We start from the raw sequence: 16226 nt of genomic DNA, 5'->3' as shown, positions 1-16226 counted from the left end.
ACATGTTCAACAATTGGCGAGTGGAGCATAATTCCACACTCATTGTGTAGTTTGCCAAGTGGGAAAAGCATTCTTCCAAAAACCACCTACTTGAATCCATCAGTACACCATTAAAAGCCAAGATTTGTACTTCCAAATACACTGTGCATTTTTTTCCTCTCCTTAATATCTTAGATATCCTGCCAAAACAGCTGGGTTTTGCTGCTCATCTTCCTCAAATGTGTTTATTTTTACTTCAAATGTCAAGAGAGTTGAAATATTATGATTAAGAAAAAACGACAGCTGTAGTTCAGCGCGGCACACTATATTGTCTCCTCTGTGAAAAAAAAAAGAAAAAAGAAAGACGTCTCACATCCCTTGATGATATTGCAAAGGCATTTAATATTTACTTAATTTATTCAAACTTACATTAATTAAAATGAATTTGTATAATAAATTCAATTGCCTAACCGGCACTAAGTGATCTAATCTGCATGATGTCTTGAGTCTCTCGTCAGCCGAAGAATAAGTGCAAGAGATTAATTTCCAACACTTTCTTTGAGAAGCAGTAAAAATTGATTTGACTGTGACGTTTGTTCACCATTGTTGACCACTGCTGCGTGTCTATTCATTCAATATATGTTTGACATTGAGAGACTGGTATTGTAGTGCTAATATGGCTAAGCTAGTGTAGATAAATGCAGAGGTTTGAGTCCAGTGATGAAAATGCACACACTTCTTTTGTCATTACTTAACATATATATTCAGTACATTAAGGTTTTTTGTCCCTCCAACTAATCTACACAAAAAAAATATACAAATAAAAAGTATCTTTATTTTAAACAATAGCAAAGTTTTGGTAACTGTGGGTTACTGTTTGGTACCCCTAGCAAATAGCAACAATGCTAACAAGGCAGATCATGCTGTGTTGTTGTTGAAGAAAGAAAGAAAGAAAGAAGCACCGGCACATCTGTGACTTTAAGAAAATTAGGACAGCAGGAGCGAATTTGAGGTAAGCTAACCATTTTACTACTGTTGTTATTGTGGTTAACTTGCTAGCTAAAGTTAGCTACTCTAATTTAGCGCTTGAATTGACTATATGCACTAACAACTTTCACCTCTACTTTCAGTCAGTCGTCTCCAGGGGAAACTTGGACTTTTAAGGTAATGTTAGCGATTACATTTTCAGATATACATCAAAAAAGGTTTAATTGTCTTTTAGTCTGAGGGATTCAACATGTTCTAAACTGAGAAAGGTGTTTGAATTTAGATAGAGAAGCATTATCGTCTCATAATGCTAATGTTTTTTTAGCTGTAGTATTAACTTATGAAACTTCATGGGCACTTCTGTGGGTTTTCAGTCATACTTCAGCCTGTTTGAAATCTAAACTCTATTACGTGAACTCATTTGACAGTGTTTTGAATATACCAGACATTTGTTTATATTTAAAATGTTACGCACTACAGTTTTAACTCACGGCATGGGCTGAAAATGTTAATCTTCGCCGTGACATTTTGAGAAAAGAAACCTCATTTGATTATACTGTGTGTTCATTTTTCCACTGTGCTTTTAAAAACAAACCTGAAATCATCATATGCAAATCCTGAACTCTGCAGTCGGAGAGCCTGAATTCTACAAGCCATTGAAAGGCACTGCGGTCCTGCCTCACGTGACCCGGCCAACAGTCGAGGAAAGAAGCCTATAACAGGTAGGTGTTCCACACTGTTTGGCCAACTTTCCAACCACAGAGCCACACAAACACTTCCCCAGAGGAGAACCACCATAGTACAGTCAGTCCTCAATCTGACCTGAGGGGATCCTCGCACTGGTCTGTAGCCATAAACACGACTACGCAGCCTTGTACATGTGTTGAACAACTGGTGCAGTTTAAAAGGGTGTATTAATAACAAAATAAAAAAAGAGGAACAATAAAACACACACTGATGCATAAATTACATTTTGCAGTCAGATTTTCCTCTTATTTAATCCAAACCAAGTATATCTCAATCATTTCTTTGTTTCTTATTCATGCAGTGGTACAGTTGTAATAGTCATTTGTGTCCAAAACAGTCCATATATGCTGTTATATCTGCTGTATTTTTACACAAATGTATCTTTAAAATAGTGTTGTAGGACTATTGCAACTACTTTATTTGTACAAATCATTCAGAGGTTTGGATATGATACAATACTGTGTATTTTGTATTAGTATAATACTAGCAAAAATGACTGGATCAGATATCAGAAAAAGGAAAATTGACTTGATAGTCATTCATCTTGTACCGTTTTATCCTCCATATGACATAGGGCGATAGGCGGGGTACTCCCTGGACAGGTTGCCAGTCCATCGCAAGGACACATAAAGACAAACAACCATTCACTCTCACACTCACACCTACGGTCAATTTAGAGTGTCTGATTTGCATAATCCCCAAATCTACATGTTTTGGGAGGAAACCGGGGAACCCGGGAGAAAACCTATGCACACACGTGGGGGAACATGCAAACTACATGCAAAAAGGCCCTTGTTTCTGGCAATGATATGATCAGTAAACTATAAATATGACCAAAAATGTGTCACTAAACAAAGGCAGCGTTGTAAAGAGAGGTGTCCAACACTACTATCACGTGACAAGGTTATGAGTGAAGGCTCCAAATGTCTGCCATGCAGTAGGAGTGTTATATTTTTGAAATTATTGATTATAGCTACGTGGTAAATGCAAAAACAAAAAGAGTCTTAGTAGATGCTCAAGGTTGTGATATACTGTAGGTAAAGATCGAGCAATTCTTCTTCTATCTTCAAATGCAAACAATAAAATAAGTAATTTGTAAGTTTTGCTAACCCTCCATGTCCTTGTTTACACAAGGACATGACGTGAAGTTAGGTTCATGGAAACAAAAGAGAAGCTGTGTGTTATTTACAGCGAGCAGAGATGCCGTCAAATTGTCTGTTATAAAGTTTGCTTTGTAGAACCACAAATATGTCATTTGCATAATAACATCTAACACACGGCAAACTACACACTGTTGCACTGTGAGAGCACTAGAGATGTGACAGGAGAGAGAGAGGAGAGCACTTCCAATTCAACTAGAAAAATGTTTCGTCAATCAACTATGCTTTGTTTATAAAGTACTTTTGCCTTTATTAACAGAGAAGCTAATACTTTATTATTGCAAATTTCAAGTCCAAATACACAACTACAAATATACTACTTTGTCAAATCCTGTTGTCCTCTATGTTTTCAATGTGTTGAGCAGAACCAGGTCTAAATCATTAATCAATCATTGGTCACAATACTGCAAGTTACAAGTTAGTGGCTCCACTATTTCTCGCCAACGTTTTTGTTTTTTAGGTTTGTTGTAGTCGTTCCCTGAGGAGACGTCAAAAAGGCAGAATTACTGTCACGATTCCACCTGACAGCAGCAGTGGCATCCCTCTTCCCCATGTTTATGTCTGTATCTTACGCCGTGTCAGAGCACTCTGTTATGCTATTGGTCAATGTTCTCTCTACACTACACGTCTGCTCAGCATTGCCAATGTTCATAATCAGGTCCAATGCTGGAAATGTGTCGGTCACGACCAAATCGCTTGAAAACCTGAATGTGTGTAGTCTGTGTATTAGTACACATTTGACTCTGTTTTATTTGATTTTCCATTAGTACTTTTTTTGGTACCTTCTCTGGTGAGGTTGTAAGCGAGCTGAGTCGATACTAAAATGTGATGTCGACAGACTGCCGGCCACTTAGTATCGCCACTGGAAGAGTCATTACGTATAAAACAACATCACAGCAGTTTCATGCAGCCATATTATGACGGCTCCACCCACGTTGAGGAGGTACTATGAAGTAATGTATATATATGTACAGTTCTGTACATATATATAGTGCCACTTGGTCTTGGTTTATGTGGTCTAGGTAGTGGGTAGGGTAAAGTCTAATAATAAGTGCTAACCAGCCCATGAAACAAATATTTTTGTTAGTTTCTGCATCAAAAGCTAAAGCCGTGTTAGTGTTAAGTGTTTAACACGTGAGAATAAACATTCAACTTCTCGCTTCAACTCTGTGAATAATGCAGGACAAAAAGGCAAATTTAACTTGAGAGGCCTTTTGACCTGCACTAGTGTGCAAAAAGTGATGCACAGAACAAATTTAGAGTGTGAGTCAGCATGAGGCAGAGGTTGAAGTCAACACAGAAAAAAAGCCAACACAGTTGTTGTTGTTGAACTCTGAATCAAGTCCATCCAGGAACATTAGAGTCTTTTTTTCCAATTCAAGAGACAAAATTGAGTGGACGATGCCGGGAGAGGGTTCTGTGTCCTCGTGTGACAAAACACACATGTAGACAAACACAGGGAGGACTTGCCTGTCCATGGTAGGGAGTGAGACACTCACAGGATCACTGGCTGCTCTGTTTGTGTAAGTCCCCTGAACACCGAGTATGATTCAGACTAATTCTCCCACACACTGTGTTTACACTTGTGATTCATTGAGGTGCTATTAATTTCTCAGGTCTCTGAAACTGAAATTCCATTCAATATTTTTAGATGAATTTTGCAAAAAAAAAAAGAAGCTTGTTTTTATATATTTTTTTAATCAAAACTAGCCAACACAAATGGTCAGAACAACACATTTACACAGAGTATATCGGTGTAGTGGCTCACACCGTTGCCTCACAGAAAGAAGGTCACTGGTTAGAATCCCAGTTTGACCAAGGGCATTTTTGTGTGAGTATTTTTTTTATCTCTGGGTTTTCAGGTTTCCTCCTGTGGTTAAACAAACACACAGAGGTTAATTGGACACTCTAAATTGACTGTAGGCTTAAATGCAAGACTGAATGGTTGTTTGTCTCTCTATGTTGACCTTTGTTGGACAAAGTGTGACCTTTGTCAGCTGTATAGACAGTGATTTGGGCTGAGCAGCTTTTAACAGACTTAGTTTTTAAAGCTTCACTGTGTAACCTTTTGTGATTGTTGTTGTTATTATTCGGCCTCCATTACTGTGTCAGGTGGGTTTTAGAGAAGTACAATTCACTTCTGAAACCTTTTATGGACACTTCTTTGTGCTTTCAGTCGTACGTCAACCTATCTGCAGTCCTCTCACTTCACTTTAGTAAGGCACTGTTGACATAAACACATCACTTCCTGTGCATAGGGCAGTAATGTCACCGGAGATCAAAAGGCCACGACGCTGAGAGACACAGAGTCCTGTTAGGGTTAGTCATCATTGTGTGTGAGGAGAGACAAGCAGTCGTGATGTCACACATGAGAATCTGAAATCCTCTGTTTTTGAAGCTTTCTGAATCGTGGTTTGGCCGGCGCTATGTTAACGTTAGGGCCACACGGTTGGTGTAGCGGGTTAGCACTGGGTTTGCGACCCGGTCAGAAACAAGGGCCTGTTTGCATGTTTTCCACGTGTGTGCGTGGGCTTTCTGCGAGTTCTCCAGTGTCCTCCCACTGTCCAAATGCATACAGCATGCAGATTTAGGCATTAGACAAATTAGACACTCTAAATTGACCATAGGTGTGAGAGTGGGTGGTTGTTTGTCTCTATATGTGTCCCTGTGATGGACTGCTGACCTGTCCAGGGTGTACCCCACCTTTCGCTCTGTCAGCTAGGATAAAGAGGTAGAAGATGGATGGATGAATGGATATTACCATTACTAAAGTTTCAGCCATAACGAAATACTTACTATACTTGTTACTATACTATACTTTCTAGTAACTATTACTTTTACTCCACTATGTTTTCTCTAACTACAGTATCTTTGTTACTCGTTACTACCAAAAAAAATCAGAAGAAGTCTAGTTTATATAGAGCTTTTCTAGTCTTGATGAACTGCTTTACACTACAGTTTCAGCCATTTACCCATTCACACATCTTTCATACCCATTCACACGCTGCAACATGGTTAAGTGTCTTGCTCAAGGATCCATGTAGACTAGCAGAGTCAGGAATTGAATCCACAACCTTCCAGTTGAAAGGCAACTCGCCCTATCTCTGAGCCACCATGGCCTTTAACTTTAATACTGTTACTTCTAAAACTTAAGTGCATTTTATATCAGAAAATTACTTTTGATACTTAAGTACAGTAAATGTCATATACTTTAAGACTTTTACTTAATATTACATAAAGTGAGTTCAACTTCTACCAAAGTCATTTCTGGTAAGATACTTTTACTCAAGTGGCCCTCTTAGGTACTTTACACAAGACTGGAATCACTGTTGTTTTTTTCTATCCTTAGTTGGAGTAGCTGTAACAAACACGATTTCTGATTCAGAACTCACAAAATGTACATTATTTTCTATTGAAGAAGATTGAGACCATTAACTTTAAAGTGTCATCCCCCGGTGGCTATTCAGTATATTTTAACTTCCACATTGGCATCCACTGGAGAACCATCATTATGTCCAGTGTTTAAATAATGCTCTACGTCCAAACCTAATTTAATAATACTTAAAAATGCACATTTATAATTGTTCCATCTATTATATATCTTGTAATACCATAAACATAACATCTAGGTGCTGGTGTTGGAATGTTGTGTAACATCACTCACAGTATGTTCTCTGGTAATTATATGCATTTTTTGGGGGGGAGGGGGGGGGTTGTTATGTCACTGAGCAGTTTTGTTTTGTTTTTTAAAAGAGTCGAAACAAACTGCAGGAAACTTTTGTTTGTGAGACACAAAACAAATGAAAGCAGGTTATTTTTTGACACAGGCCACCACACTGCGTTGTCTATTTTCTCACCGTGTTGGCAAACTCGGTGAAAAGCGAGCCATGACGCTGCGTCCACTGTCATCTCTGTGGCTTCCGATCACTTTTCCACTACTACTGCTTCACCCGGAACTCCCATGTCCATGTATGGCGAGGTGGAGGGGGCGGGGCCGGACACTGCCTTTTATGGAGCTTCCACTTTGAGCGCACGCTTGAACTGGACTCCCAAGTCACAGTGAGTCTGTGGATTCTCACAGCTGAGCTCGCGATATTTACAAGCGATTAAAGTCGCTCAATTAATGTCTTTGTGTGTGTGTGTGCCTTAATATTGTCATTTTAAAGTTGAAAAGTGAATTAAATCAGTTTTATAATACATTAGTTGCCTTTATAAGTCTTTGTGGCAGGCGAACAATGGCAATATTTTACTAATATACTCACTTATAATCTGGGTTATTTATTCTATGTGTTTTCTATGTGTATATTTGTCCTTTGGGGCAGTAAAGTAGATTTGAATTGATTTAGGCTGCATTATCATTTTATGTAGTCATGTAAAAAAAAATTCCAATTACTTTTATTATTCTATGATCATTATCTGTGATAATACACTGTAACAGTGTTGCATCAGGACACAAAGGGACACCGTGTGAGTTATAAGTATAAGAAGAATGTCACTCATGTGTGTTACATTAATGTGATAAGTGTGTGAGGAGATAAAGACTTAGTCACAACAAGCTTTCCATTACATGTCATTTCCACACAAACTGGTCCGCACAGTCCATAAACAAAGCATCATCCTTAACCAATTAATAATTTAACCATAACTAAACTCAACCAGCCCCTCAGAAATGAGATTCTACCTTATTTTTGGTCAGCGTTAATGCCAGAACACACTGACACGTGCGTAAAAACATTGCAGGTTGATGTAAATTTCACATAAATCTCACAAAACAAACTAACACAGTGACTTCAGTGTTTTCTTCTCATTTCCAGGATAAAAAGAGGACTCGGGTCGCAGCTGGATTTGACCTGAATGGAGCTCTTTTTTTTTGGTCAACTTATCTGTGTCGGAGCCTCTTTTCCCCTTTTCAACATCAAGTTTCCACACAGACTGACGCGCGGAGAGAAAGCGCCCGGTACCGCGGAGCAGCACGCACTCACGCACGCCTGAGCGCTCCTCCTGTCCATATATGGTCATCTACGTCACGCTAAAGTTCCATCCCCCTATTTAATACAGACACACTGGAGTCCCCTATCCAGCTCCAATAGAGCAAGTAGAGCTGCTCTTGTGCAACCAACACCGCCACCTCCTCCTCCTCCTTCTCCTCCACCTCCTCCTCTTCTTCTATTTGATTCACAGACTTCAAATTCCCCCACAAGCAGCTCATCAGCTTCCACAGTGATCAGATTAATAACAACAATAGTCTGTGTGAGAGTGTGTGTGATCACACAGGAGGAGACTACACCGACACCGCCGCCGCCGCCGCTGCTGCTGCTCGCGCGCCGTGGGGATACCTGGATTCCTGATCCACACCTGTGCTTCTTCCACTTTTGGCATTTTTTGTTTTTCTTTTTTTTTTTTTTTGGGTACGCGTGTAGCTCCTTGGATAAGCCGCGCGCTGCTGTCTCCTTCATAAATGTCGGACTGAACACAAGTGCTATGACAGGGAAACTAGCGGAGAAGCTCCCTCTTACCATGAGCAGTTTAATAAACACGATCCCTGACAGTCTCTACCCAGAAGAGGACATCCCGACGTCTATGAATATTTTCACCAGTACGGAATCTATAAACCACTATTCACAGATGAACACAGGTAAGACTTGTTCTCCTTTTCTATTCATGTCATTATCTGAAATGTACTTTTTTCCTCACGCGTGTGTTTTCGTGCGCGGTAAAGGCAACAGTTGTCTTGGAGCGGTGGCACCTGTTTGCGCGCTCTGTGGCTGTTGCGCACGGAGGCTGCTGCCACTTTCTCGGGCTCAGGTGTTCTCGCATCAGCTATGAGTTGAATCACGGTGGGATTTTACTTACTTAAACACATTTGACATCCTTCTACATCATCTTCCGTTGCTGAAATGTCAGTTGTTTTTCTGAACTGAATTTAAATCTAAACACAAACCAGGATATTATATTTGGGTAATTTTAGAGGGAATATCTGGATGTAACTGAAAAAACTGTGCACGAAATGTGGTTAAATGGCACGTGCAAGCTCGTTTATTAATCTGCCATCCACGCGCACACGCGAACTATTTTGGACAATAACTGTCATTCTCAACATGTCACACCTTTGATTTTTAGTATTTAGCGTGTGTGGCTGTTTTTCCCCCTATATTATATTTATGTGAAGAAAAAAAACAGTGAGTTTAGTTTAAACCAAACAAAAAAAATGCGAGGCCGTGGTTTTCTTTTTTTCATTGATTTGTTGCTCAGTTGCTGATTAACATACATTTCCGAGGCCACGTTAAAGCGGGGCTTTATTGACGTATTTGGCAATAAATCAATCAATAATTGCACACACTCACCTGCAGAGGTGACGGGTCAGTGCTGCTTAAACAAAACAACTGACTCAATATTTACTGGAGGGCATTTAAATCTCTTTTTATGTCTCATTTTATCCCCACAAAATAAAAAAATGTGCACCTAATTTTGAATTTCCATTCAAATAGATATTTAATACCCCTCTTTAATTTTGCATGAAAACGTGCTCCACTGCCAGGAAATATTATAAATAGCATCCTTTCTTTTTTTTAAAAAAAAAAGAAAAAATGTGTATATATGATAGTAAATGAAAAAATAATCGCCTTGACACACGTGTGACATTTTAAATATTTCCATAAACACGGATATTATTAGAGTGTGACCTGTGAGAGGAGATCAGTTATTTAAACAAACGGAATGAAAGCATGGAGGGGAAACCAGGTGCTGTTTTAATTATGTCTCAACTTACTTGGTGAAATTCACATTATTAAAAGAAGTAAAAAAAAAAATAATAATAATATATAGCAGGAATCATATTTTGCCTTTTTTGTAGGTGGGTGGAATTGTCAGTCCTGTAAATTAGTGTTAAAATGACAATGCTGTGATTTCACAGGTGCAGCAGGTGTGTGTGTGTGTGTGTGTGTGACCTTTAAGAAAACACTGATGACTTCACCCACACACACTCTCTCTCTCTCTCTCTCTCTCTCTCACTCTCTCTCTCTAAAAGACTCCACTTAAATTTAAAAAAAGAAAACAAAATTAATATCAACTCAACGTTACAGTGTGGACACACACACACACACACACGTAAACAGAGACTGTTGTCACCGTGAATCACTGTCCGTGTGACAAACATCGGACGCATTGTGCAACACACATAATTTTGGTTTTGTTTGTTGCATTGTAATTTGCCTTTTAGCCAAATTGTAGCAGGCTGTAATTAGTGGGAGTCGATGTATGAGGACCTCGGCGTATGATTTCCCCTTGCGTAAATGAGAAAGAGACGTCTGATTTAGGTTCCTGTCTGAGGAGGAATTCTTCTCACATATCTCACGTTTTAGTCTCTGCCCGCTTTTTAATACGTCTGTGGAATCACTTATAAATACCCCCGCGTGTGTGTATGTGTGTGTGTGGGGTGAGAGATTCTTTACAAATTAAATATCAAGGAAATTTGTTAGGGTAACTAATGCAAAGATTGGATTGACACTTAAATACCCCCCACCCCATTCACACACACACACACACACACACACACACACACACCCACTTGCTGTGCGAATGTGTTTTGAATGCTTGAGCGTGATAGATGTGGCGTCTGCCTCATAATCCTCCCCGCTGTAAAGAAATCAGATCTTGCCATTCAGTTTGGCTGTCCTCCTGAGGGACACAATGACTGGATCAAAGGGGGTGTTTAGGTCTTGATTTATGAGAGCACTGTGGGATCTGAGAGAGGGAGAGGGAACCAGAGGCACCAGAGTCTCTGATGCAGCAGTCACTCACTCCACTCACAGGTCTGACAGCGCTCGCGTCTTTTTAATGTCCTGGACTTTTTTTCCTTACACTCTTAGAAGAATGTGCAACAAACTCACTGCAGGTTTATTTAACTGGGATTTTTTTTTTTTTACCCCACACATGAGCACTTTTACCACTTTTTCCTTTTTGAGCAACCACGTGGATGACTTGTTCATTTTTTTTCCTCTTCTTCTTCTTCTCCTCTGCTTCCTGTAGATAACATCATGGACCTGGGCATGGGAGGTGAGAAGGCAGCCTCGGAGATCCAGTACGGATCCAGCTTCCAGTCCAACCGCAGCGGGCAGACCGTGACCTATCTGGGGAAGTTCGCCTTCGACACGCCTCCGTCAGGTGGCATCGGCGGCTCCGGCTGGTGCTCTGACAACAACATCATCAGTCTCGTCAGCGCCGGGATCCTGGGCGTCTCTCCGTCACCTGGCACGGTGACGACGCAGACGCCGTCCTCCGCCGGGAACATGGGCGGACAGACGTCAGACATGGAGCAGGTCTACGGTCCGCCGCTGCCTGCCTACTCCACCTGCAGCGACCTCTACCAGGATCAGGTCTCCTTCCACCACAGTCCCGCCACCAGCACGTCTCTCGCCTACCCCGGCAATGACTATCACTCCACGTCCAAAGCCTCCATGGATGGCAGCCTTTTCTCCATGATCCCAGATTACAACCTTTTCCACCATCAAGGGGACGTCGGCGTCATGGAGCACAAGCCCTTCCAGACCATGGACCCAATCCGAGTCAACCCTCCGCCCATCACGCCCCTGGAGACCATCAGAGCGTTCAAGGACAAGCAGCAGATTCACCCAGGTTTCATGGGCGGGCAGCAACACCCTCCACAGCACCACCCGCCGCCACAGACTCTCACCCTCAAACCCATCCGGCCTCGGAAGTACCCCAACCGTCCCAGCAAAACCCCCGTCCACGAGCGCCCGCACGCCTGTCCGGCGGAGAACTGCGACCGGCGTTTCTCGAGGTCGGACGAGTTGACGCGTCACCTGCGCATCCACACGGGCCACAAGCCCTTCCAGTGCCGAATATGCATGCGCTCCTTCAGCCGGAGCGACCACCTGACCACGCACATCCGCACGCACACGGGCGAGAAGCCCTTCTCCTGCGAGTTCTGTGGACGCAAGTTCGCCCGCAGCGACGAGCGGAAGAGACACGCAAAGGTCCACCTGAAACAGAAGGACAAGAAGCCAGCGGACAAGAGCAGCGGGGCGGCGGGGAGCCACAGCTCGCCCCCCAGCTCCTGTGGGGGTCCGACCGTGGGGACATCATGACTGGACCCTCACCACGCCCCACGTAGAGACACTTTTGAAGAAGGGACCACGTCCACTATGAGATAAATAGGTGACTTTCCTCCTCTCTTTTACACCCCCTGCTCCTCTCAGTTGTATTCCTTCTGTTTTTTAGATGGAAGCCTTTAGATTTATTAAGCGTGGAAAGGCTGCTACGCCCTTCTCTCTTTCAAGCAACTCAGAGCCTCAGCTACTGTAACGCAGTGCCAACAACACAAAGACGGGCACCTTAGCACATTCTGCCCACAAACAGGCCACTGTGTGTGTGTGTGTGTGTGTGAGAGAGAGAGCGCGAGTGTGAGTGTGTGAGTGTGTGTGTGTGTGTAGATACACTTTTTTTTTTTTGTAAAAAAAATTTACTGAGAATTTCTAGATTGGAAGGAGGCCAGGATTCACGACAAGGGTCGAAAACAGAGAAAAAAAGTGACTCAGCTAAGAGAAGAGATGTTTGGGGAGGTATGCATTAATTTTATTAGGCTGTTTAAAAGTGCAATTGGTTATATTTGTGTACTGTCATTGATACTTTATTGAGTGTCTCTCTGATGTTTCTGTTGAGGTTGTTGTTGTGTTTTGTTTTTGTTTATTTTCCTATTTTTATGAATGTTGTTTTTCCTCCAAAAAAAAAAAAAAGAAGAAAAAATATAGAATGTGCCAAATGTATTGTGTTGAAACAGCCAACTCGGTTCTTTAATATTGTGCCTGATGTTCGCCCCCAAACATTAAAGTGATATCAGCTCAGCACACAGACACACACTCTCACACACATGTTGACTCCAGATTCAGATTTGGTTCGGTCCACAACAGACAAACAAAAAAACCCTGACGTCTCGTCCTGTTACCTGTTCTTCTAAAAAACAAAAACGCCTGCAGCAAATCGACGCCTTCGCCAAGACTTATTTATTTGTTGTCACTACAAGACACTGTGTAATTTTTGTCGCCTTTTCTTTTTTGTACGCGCTGTTACCAGAATATAATTTGTGTTTGTTTTGTTTTCTTAAAAAAAGAAAAACTCTCACCCATACCAGTCATTTTTTTTTCCATCCTCAAGTTCTGCAATTATACGCGATATATTCACGACTCGTGTCAGCAGCAGCCCGTAAATCAAAGGAACTGAGAGCACAGTTAGCACAGACTGAACTAAAATAAATGACACTGGTTTGCAAAAATGTCCAAAAGACAAATTCTAAACTTTCCCAACCGACGTGTTTACATATTTTCTACCATGAGAGCGAGAGAGACTGAGTTGTCCACTTGTTTTTTGTACAGTCAACAAATACATGTATGCAGGTATAGCTGTAGTGGAAGTTTCACCTTTTTCTTTCCTTTTTTTTTCTATTTTTTTGTACTCCAAACCATGTCAAATGCACCATAACTCAGTATTAAACTGTGCATACGCGTGCATGCCCTCGTGCACACGATGTAAATATAAATGTCTGCATAAACAAAGGGGTTTTTAAAATCGACTCAATGCTTGTCGTGTCGTTACAATACTGGATATTTTGCTATATATGTGTCATAGCAGAGTTTTTGGTTTTTGGTTTTTTTTTCTCCAAACAGCCAAACATGGTTGGTGTTATCTCAATTTAAAATAAGAAAAAAAGAACAGAACAATAGCATTTGCACCATCTGTACGCTGGTTTAAGGAAGCACTAATATGTTCTCGGAATAAATTACAGTTTGTGTATCTCCATGAGGATTGCAATCCATTGTTTAAATTAAAACACCACCGCCTCCCTTGTATGGAAAAAAGAACGCTAAATGTTCTCCATTAGATATTTTTAGACGATACATTCCCATCGAACAAAATACACTTCAGGGCAATGCCAATATTCTTCTTTCTTTTCTTCTCCTTTTCCTTTTTTTGTGGCTCCTTGCTGCTTTTACTGCAGATAGAAAGAAGGGAACAACATAATAATAATCTCTTCTAATTCATTCATCTCGTGGAGGCTTATTTTCTCATGTGGACTATAATTACAGCATTTGACATATATATATATATAAAAAAAAAATTCTTTAAAAAATATGTCTGGCTTTATTATTTAAGAGGCAGGGAATTAGTGTGTGCCAGAGGTGTGGTAATTTAAAATGGACAATAAATAACTATGAATATCAACATATGTGAGTGAGGCAAGTGCAAAACACACCTCTGTTCCATTACTGTTATTGTCATATTCCTGCTCAGATAAAAGACGCAAAAGAAGGCAGAGAATTGATGAATAAAATAATAATAACAATAATAATAATAATAATCATAATGCAGTGGACACTGCAATCAGAGAATATCGACCCACGGATGCAAAAGGCCAAAGGAGCAGTTGAGAGAAGCGGAGCCACAGAGAAGAAGAAGAAGAAGAAGAAGGCCATGCTAACCCTTTCCTGTCATAAGCACTTTTCAGCTGAGCTTCCTGCAAAGTGTCCACTTAGTTTTCCAATTAATTCATTTCCTTGTTTCCTCTGCATCCATCGGTGTAAATGCACAGACCTCGCAGAGGCCTCAAGTTCACACACTCTGCAACAACTGCAAATCAATAGTTTTGTGACTTTTTTTTTTTTTTTTTAAACCAACAAATTTAATTGGTCGCATTGTTAGCCAGATTTAATCTAGAAAAGTCAATGTGTATTCGATGAGGTGATATACAATTAGGTCTTTGTATAATCTGGATAATTTGACAAAAAAAAAGATGCTCTTTTGTGCTCCACATTTGACGCTTAGCTGTTTTGGGTTCCCCACACACACACACACTTTTTTTTTTTAAATTATAGCATAAAGACTGTGGCGTCGTCGTCCTCTCTTTGAGAGAAAATAGTGTTTTTGTTGCTCCGTGTTGAAGACGACTGCAAGCACGTCTAAATGAAGCCGTGTAATTACGACTTCTGCGAGGCTCAATATTTCATATCAGTGGCGTCACGTGACTCCTGCGAGTCCTGTGACATTTCTGCGTCGTGGGTTTTCTGACTGATCCCACTTGCTGGTGTTTGTGTGGCGGTTGAGCAGCTGTACCATGTTGGTTTCTCCTGTGTTACGTATGAATGCTTTAGATCAATGTTGATGATGTTTTTTGAACGAGAAGGAGTTTGTTTTGAATGTTCTGTTGCTCTGAAATTAGAATTGGCCTCATCCTCTGCTCCACGCGGGGTCTGAGCCAACGTCAGCAGCCATCTTTGTTGATCGAAAAAAACAAACAACAAACACGCGACGAGATCTTTTTTATCTGTGACCTCGCTTGTTGGTCTACATTTAAATGTTTGTGTCTAATTTAGTGTCCGTGATGTCGGACGAGGCGGTTTGGCTTTTCAAGGCTGATTCACGACAAACCCAATAATTACAGGATTTAAAGCAAAAACAATAAAATAAAAAATAAAAAAAGCGTTTGAAGACGTGTCAATAACTGTGTAGATATTACAGGCTACTACTCATGTCGTCTCAAGGACTTAAGTGTGGCTTCAGGGATTTCGTGGTCTCCACCGGTGACACTCCACCGGTTTTCAGATGGAGTCGACACTCACTGTTTTTTCTGTCGTGTTTTCCTTTCCATTACAGTATATCCTCATGTTTGCATGTGCACGGAGATGTTTCCGAAGTGCTGCCCCCAGACGCTGTGGGCGGCGCTCATTTCTTTATTATGCATGAAAATAAGAGTCACCACTCTGGGTGAACTGGCATAAAAATCTACCAACAATTCAAGACGGTCATTTTGGGAAACTCACACTGGGATAACTGTTCTATTGGCTTTTTTTAGTTGTTTTTTTTATTTCTTTTCTTTGTTGTTGTTGTTTTTTTCTTTTACTTTTTTCTCAAAGAAAAACAAGAGGTCTTGTTTAAAATGTTGTGGATGTCTTTAATCTATTTCATGTTTTTAATTACCTTATAATAAGGTCCTTTTACGATGATGAGCTGAATATTGAAATGAATTTTACTATATCCTCGTGATGGGGAGACGTGCTCCTCTGTTTACTTGGCACTTCGGTTTGTTGTAATGCAATTGTTTTGTTATTTCTATGTAAGTACTTGAATAAAGAAAAATATCACTTGCCTTCCGTTGTCTTTTGTCCCATGTCCCCACACACACACACACACATACCCAGCACTAGAGGATGGACAATATTAGATATTATTATTCTCCATTGCAATACAATATAAAGCACTCAAAATGAGAGAAATGTCACTCCCAGTTCCGACTTCCGATGTAAATGGAACACAAAAGAAGGAAGCAGTTCTAGCACGACC

General features: G+C 40.7%; 1 protein-coding gene across 2 annotated transcripts; it reads left to right on the top strand.

Annotated features, from left to right (window-relative positions):
* The first annotated feature begins 822 nt into the window (after positions 1 to 822).
* On the top strand, positions 823 to 12316 carry egr3 (early growth response 3). 2 transcript variants are annotated; one of them, XM_044027020.1, is made up of 4 exons: positions 823 to 1143; positions 1597 to 1688; positions 7688 to 8508; positions 10902 to 12316. In XM_044027020.1, the coding sequence occupies exons 3-4, from the start codon at positions 8355 to 8357 to the stop codon at positions 11978 to 11980; spliced, it is 1233 nt and encodes a 410-aa protein (XP_043882955.1). In that variant the 5' UTR covers positions 823 to 1143; positions 1597 to 1688; positions 7688 to 8354; the 3' UTR covers positions 11981 to 12316. The 2 variants fall into 2 exon arrangements, with proteins under 2 accessions (XP_043882955.1, XP_043882956.1); XM_044027021.1 differs by lacking the exons at positions 823 to 1143; positions 1597 to 1688 and adding an exon at positions 6875 to 6932.
* The last annotated feature ends 3910 nt before the right edge of the window (positions 12317 to 16226 follow it).

Source organism: Solea senegalensis, linkage group LG5, assembly GCF_019176455.1.
Source record: "Solea senegalensis isolate Sse05_10M linkage group LG5, IFAPA_SoseM_1, whole genome shotgun sequence".
Lineage (NCBI taxonomy): Eukaryota > Metazoa > Chordata > Actinopteri > Pleuronectiformes > Soleidae > Solea > Solea senegalensis.
Note: the sequence above shows the minus strand (reverse complement) of the source record. Positions and strands in the feature narration are given on the sequence as shown.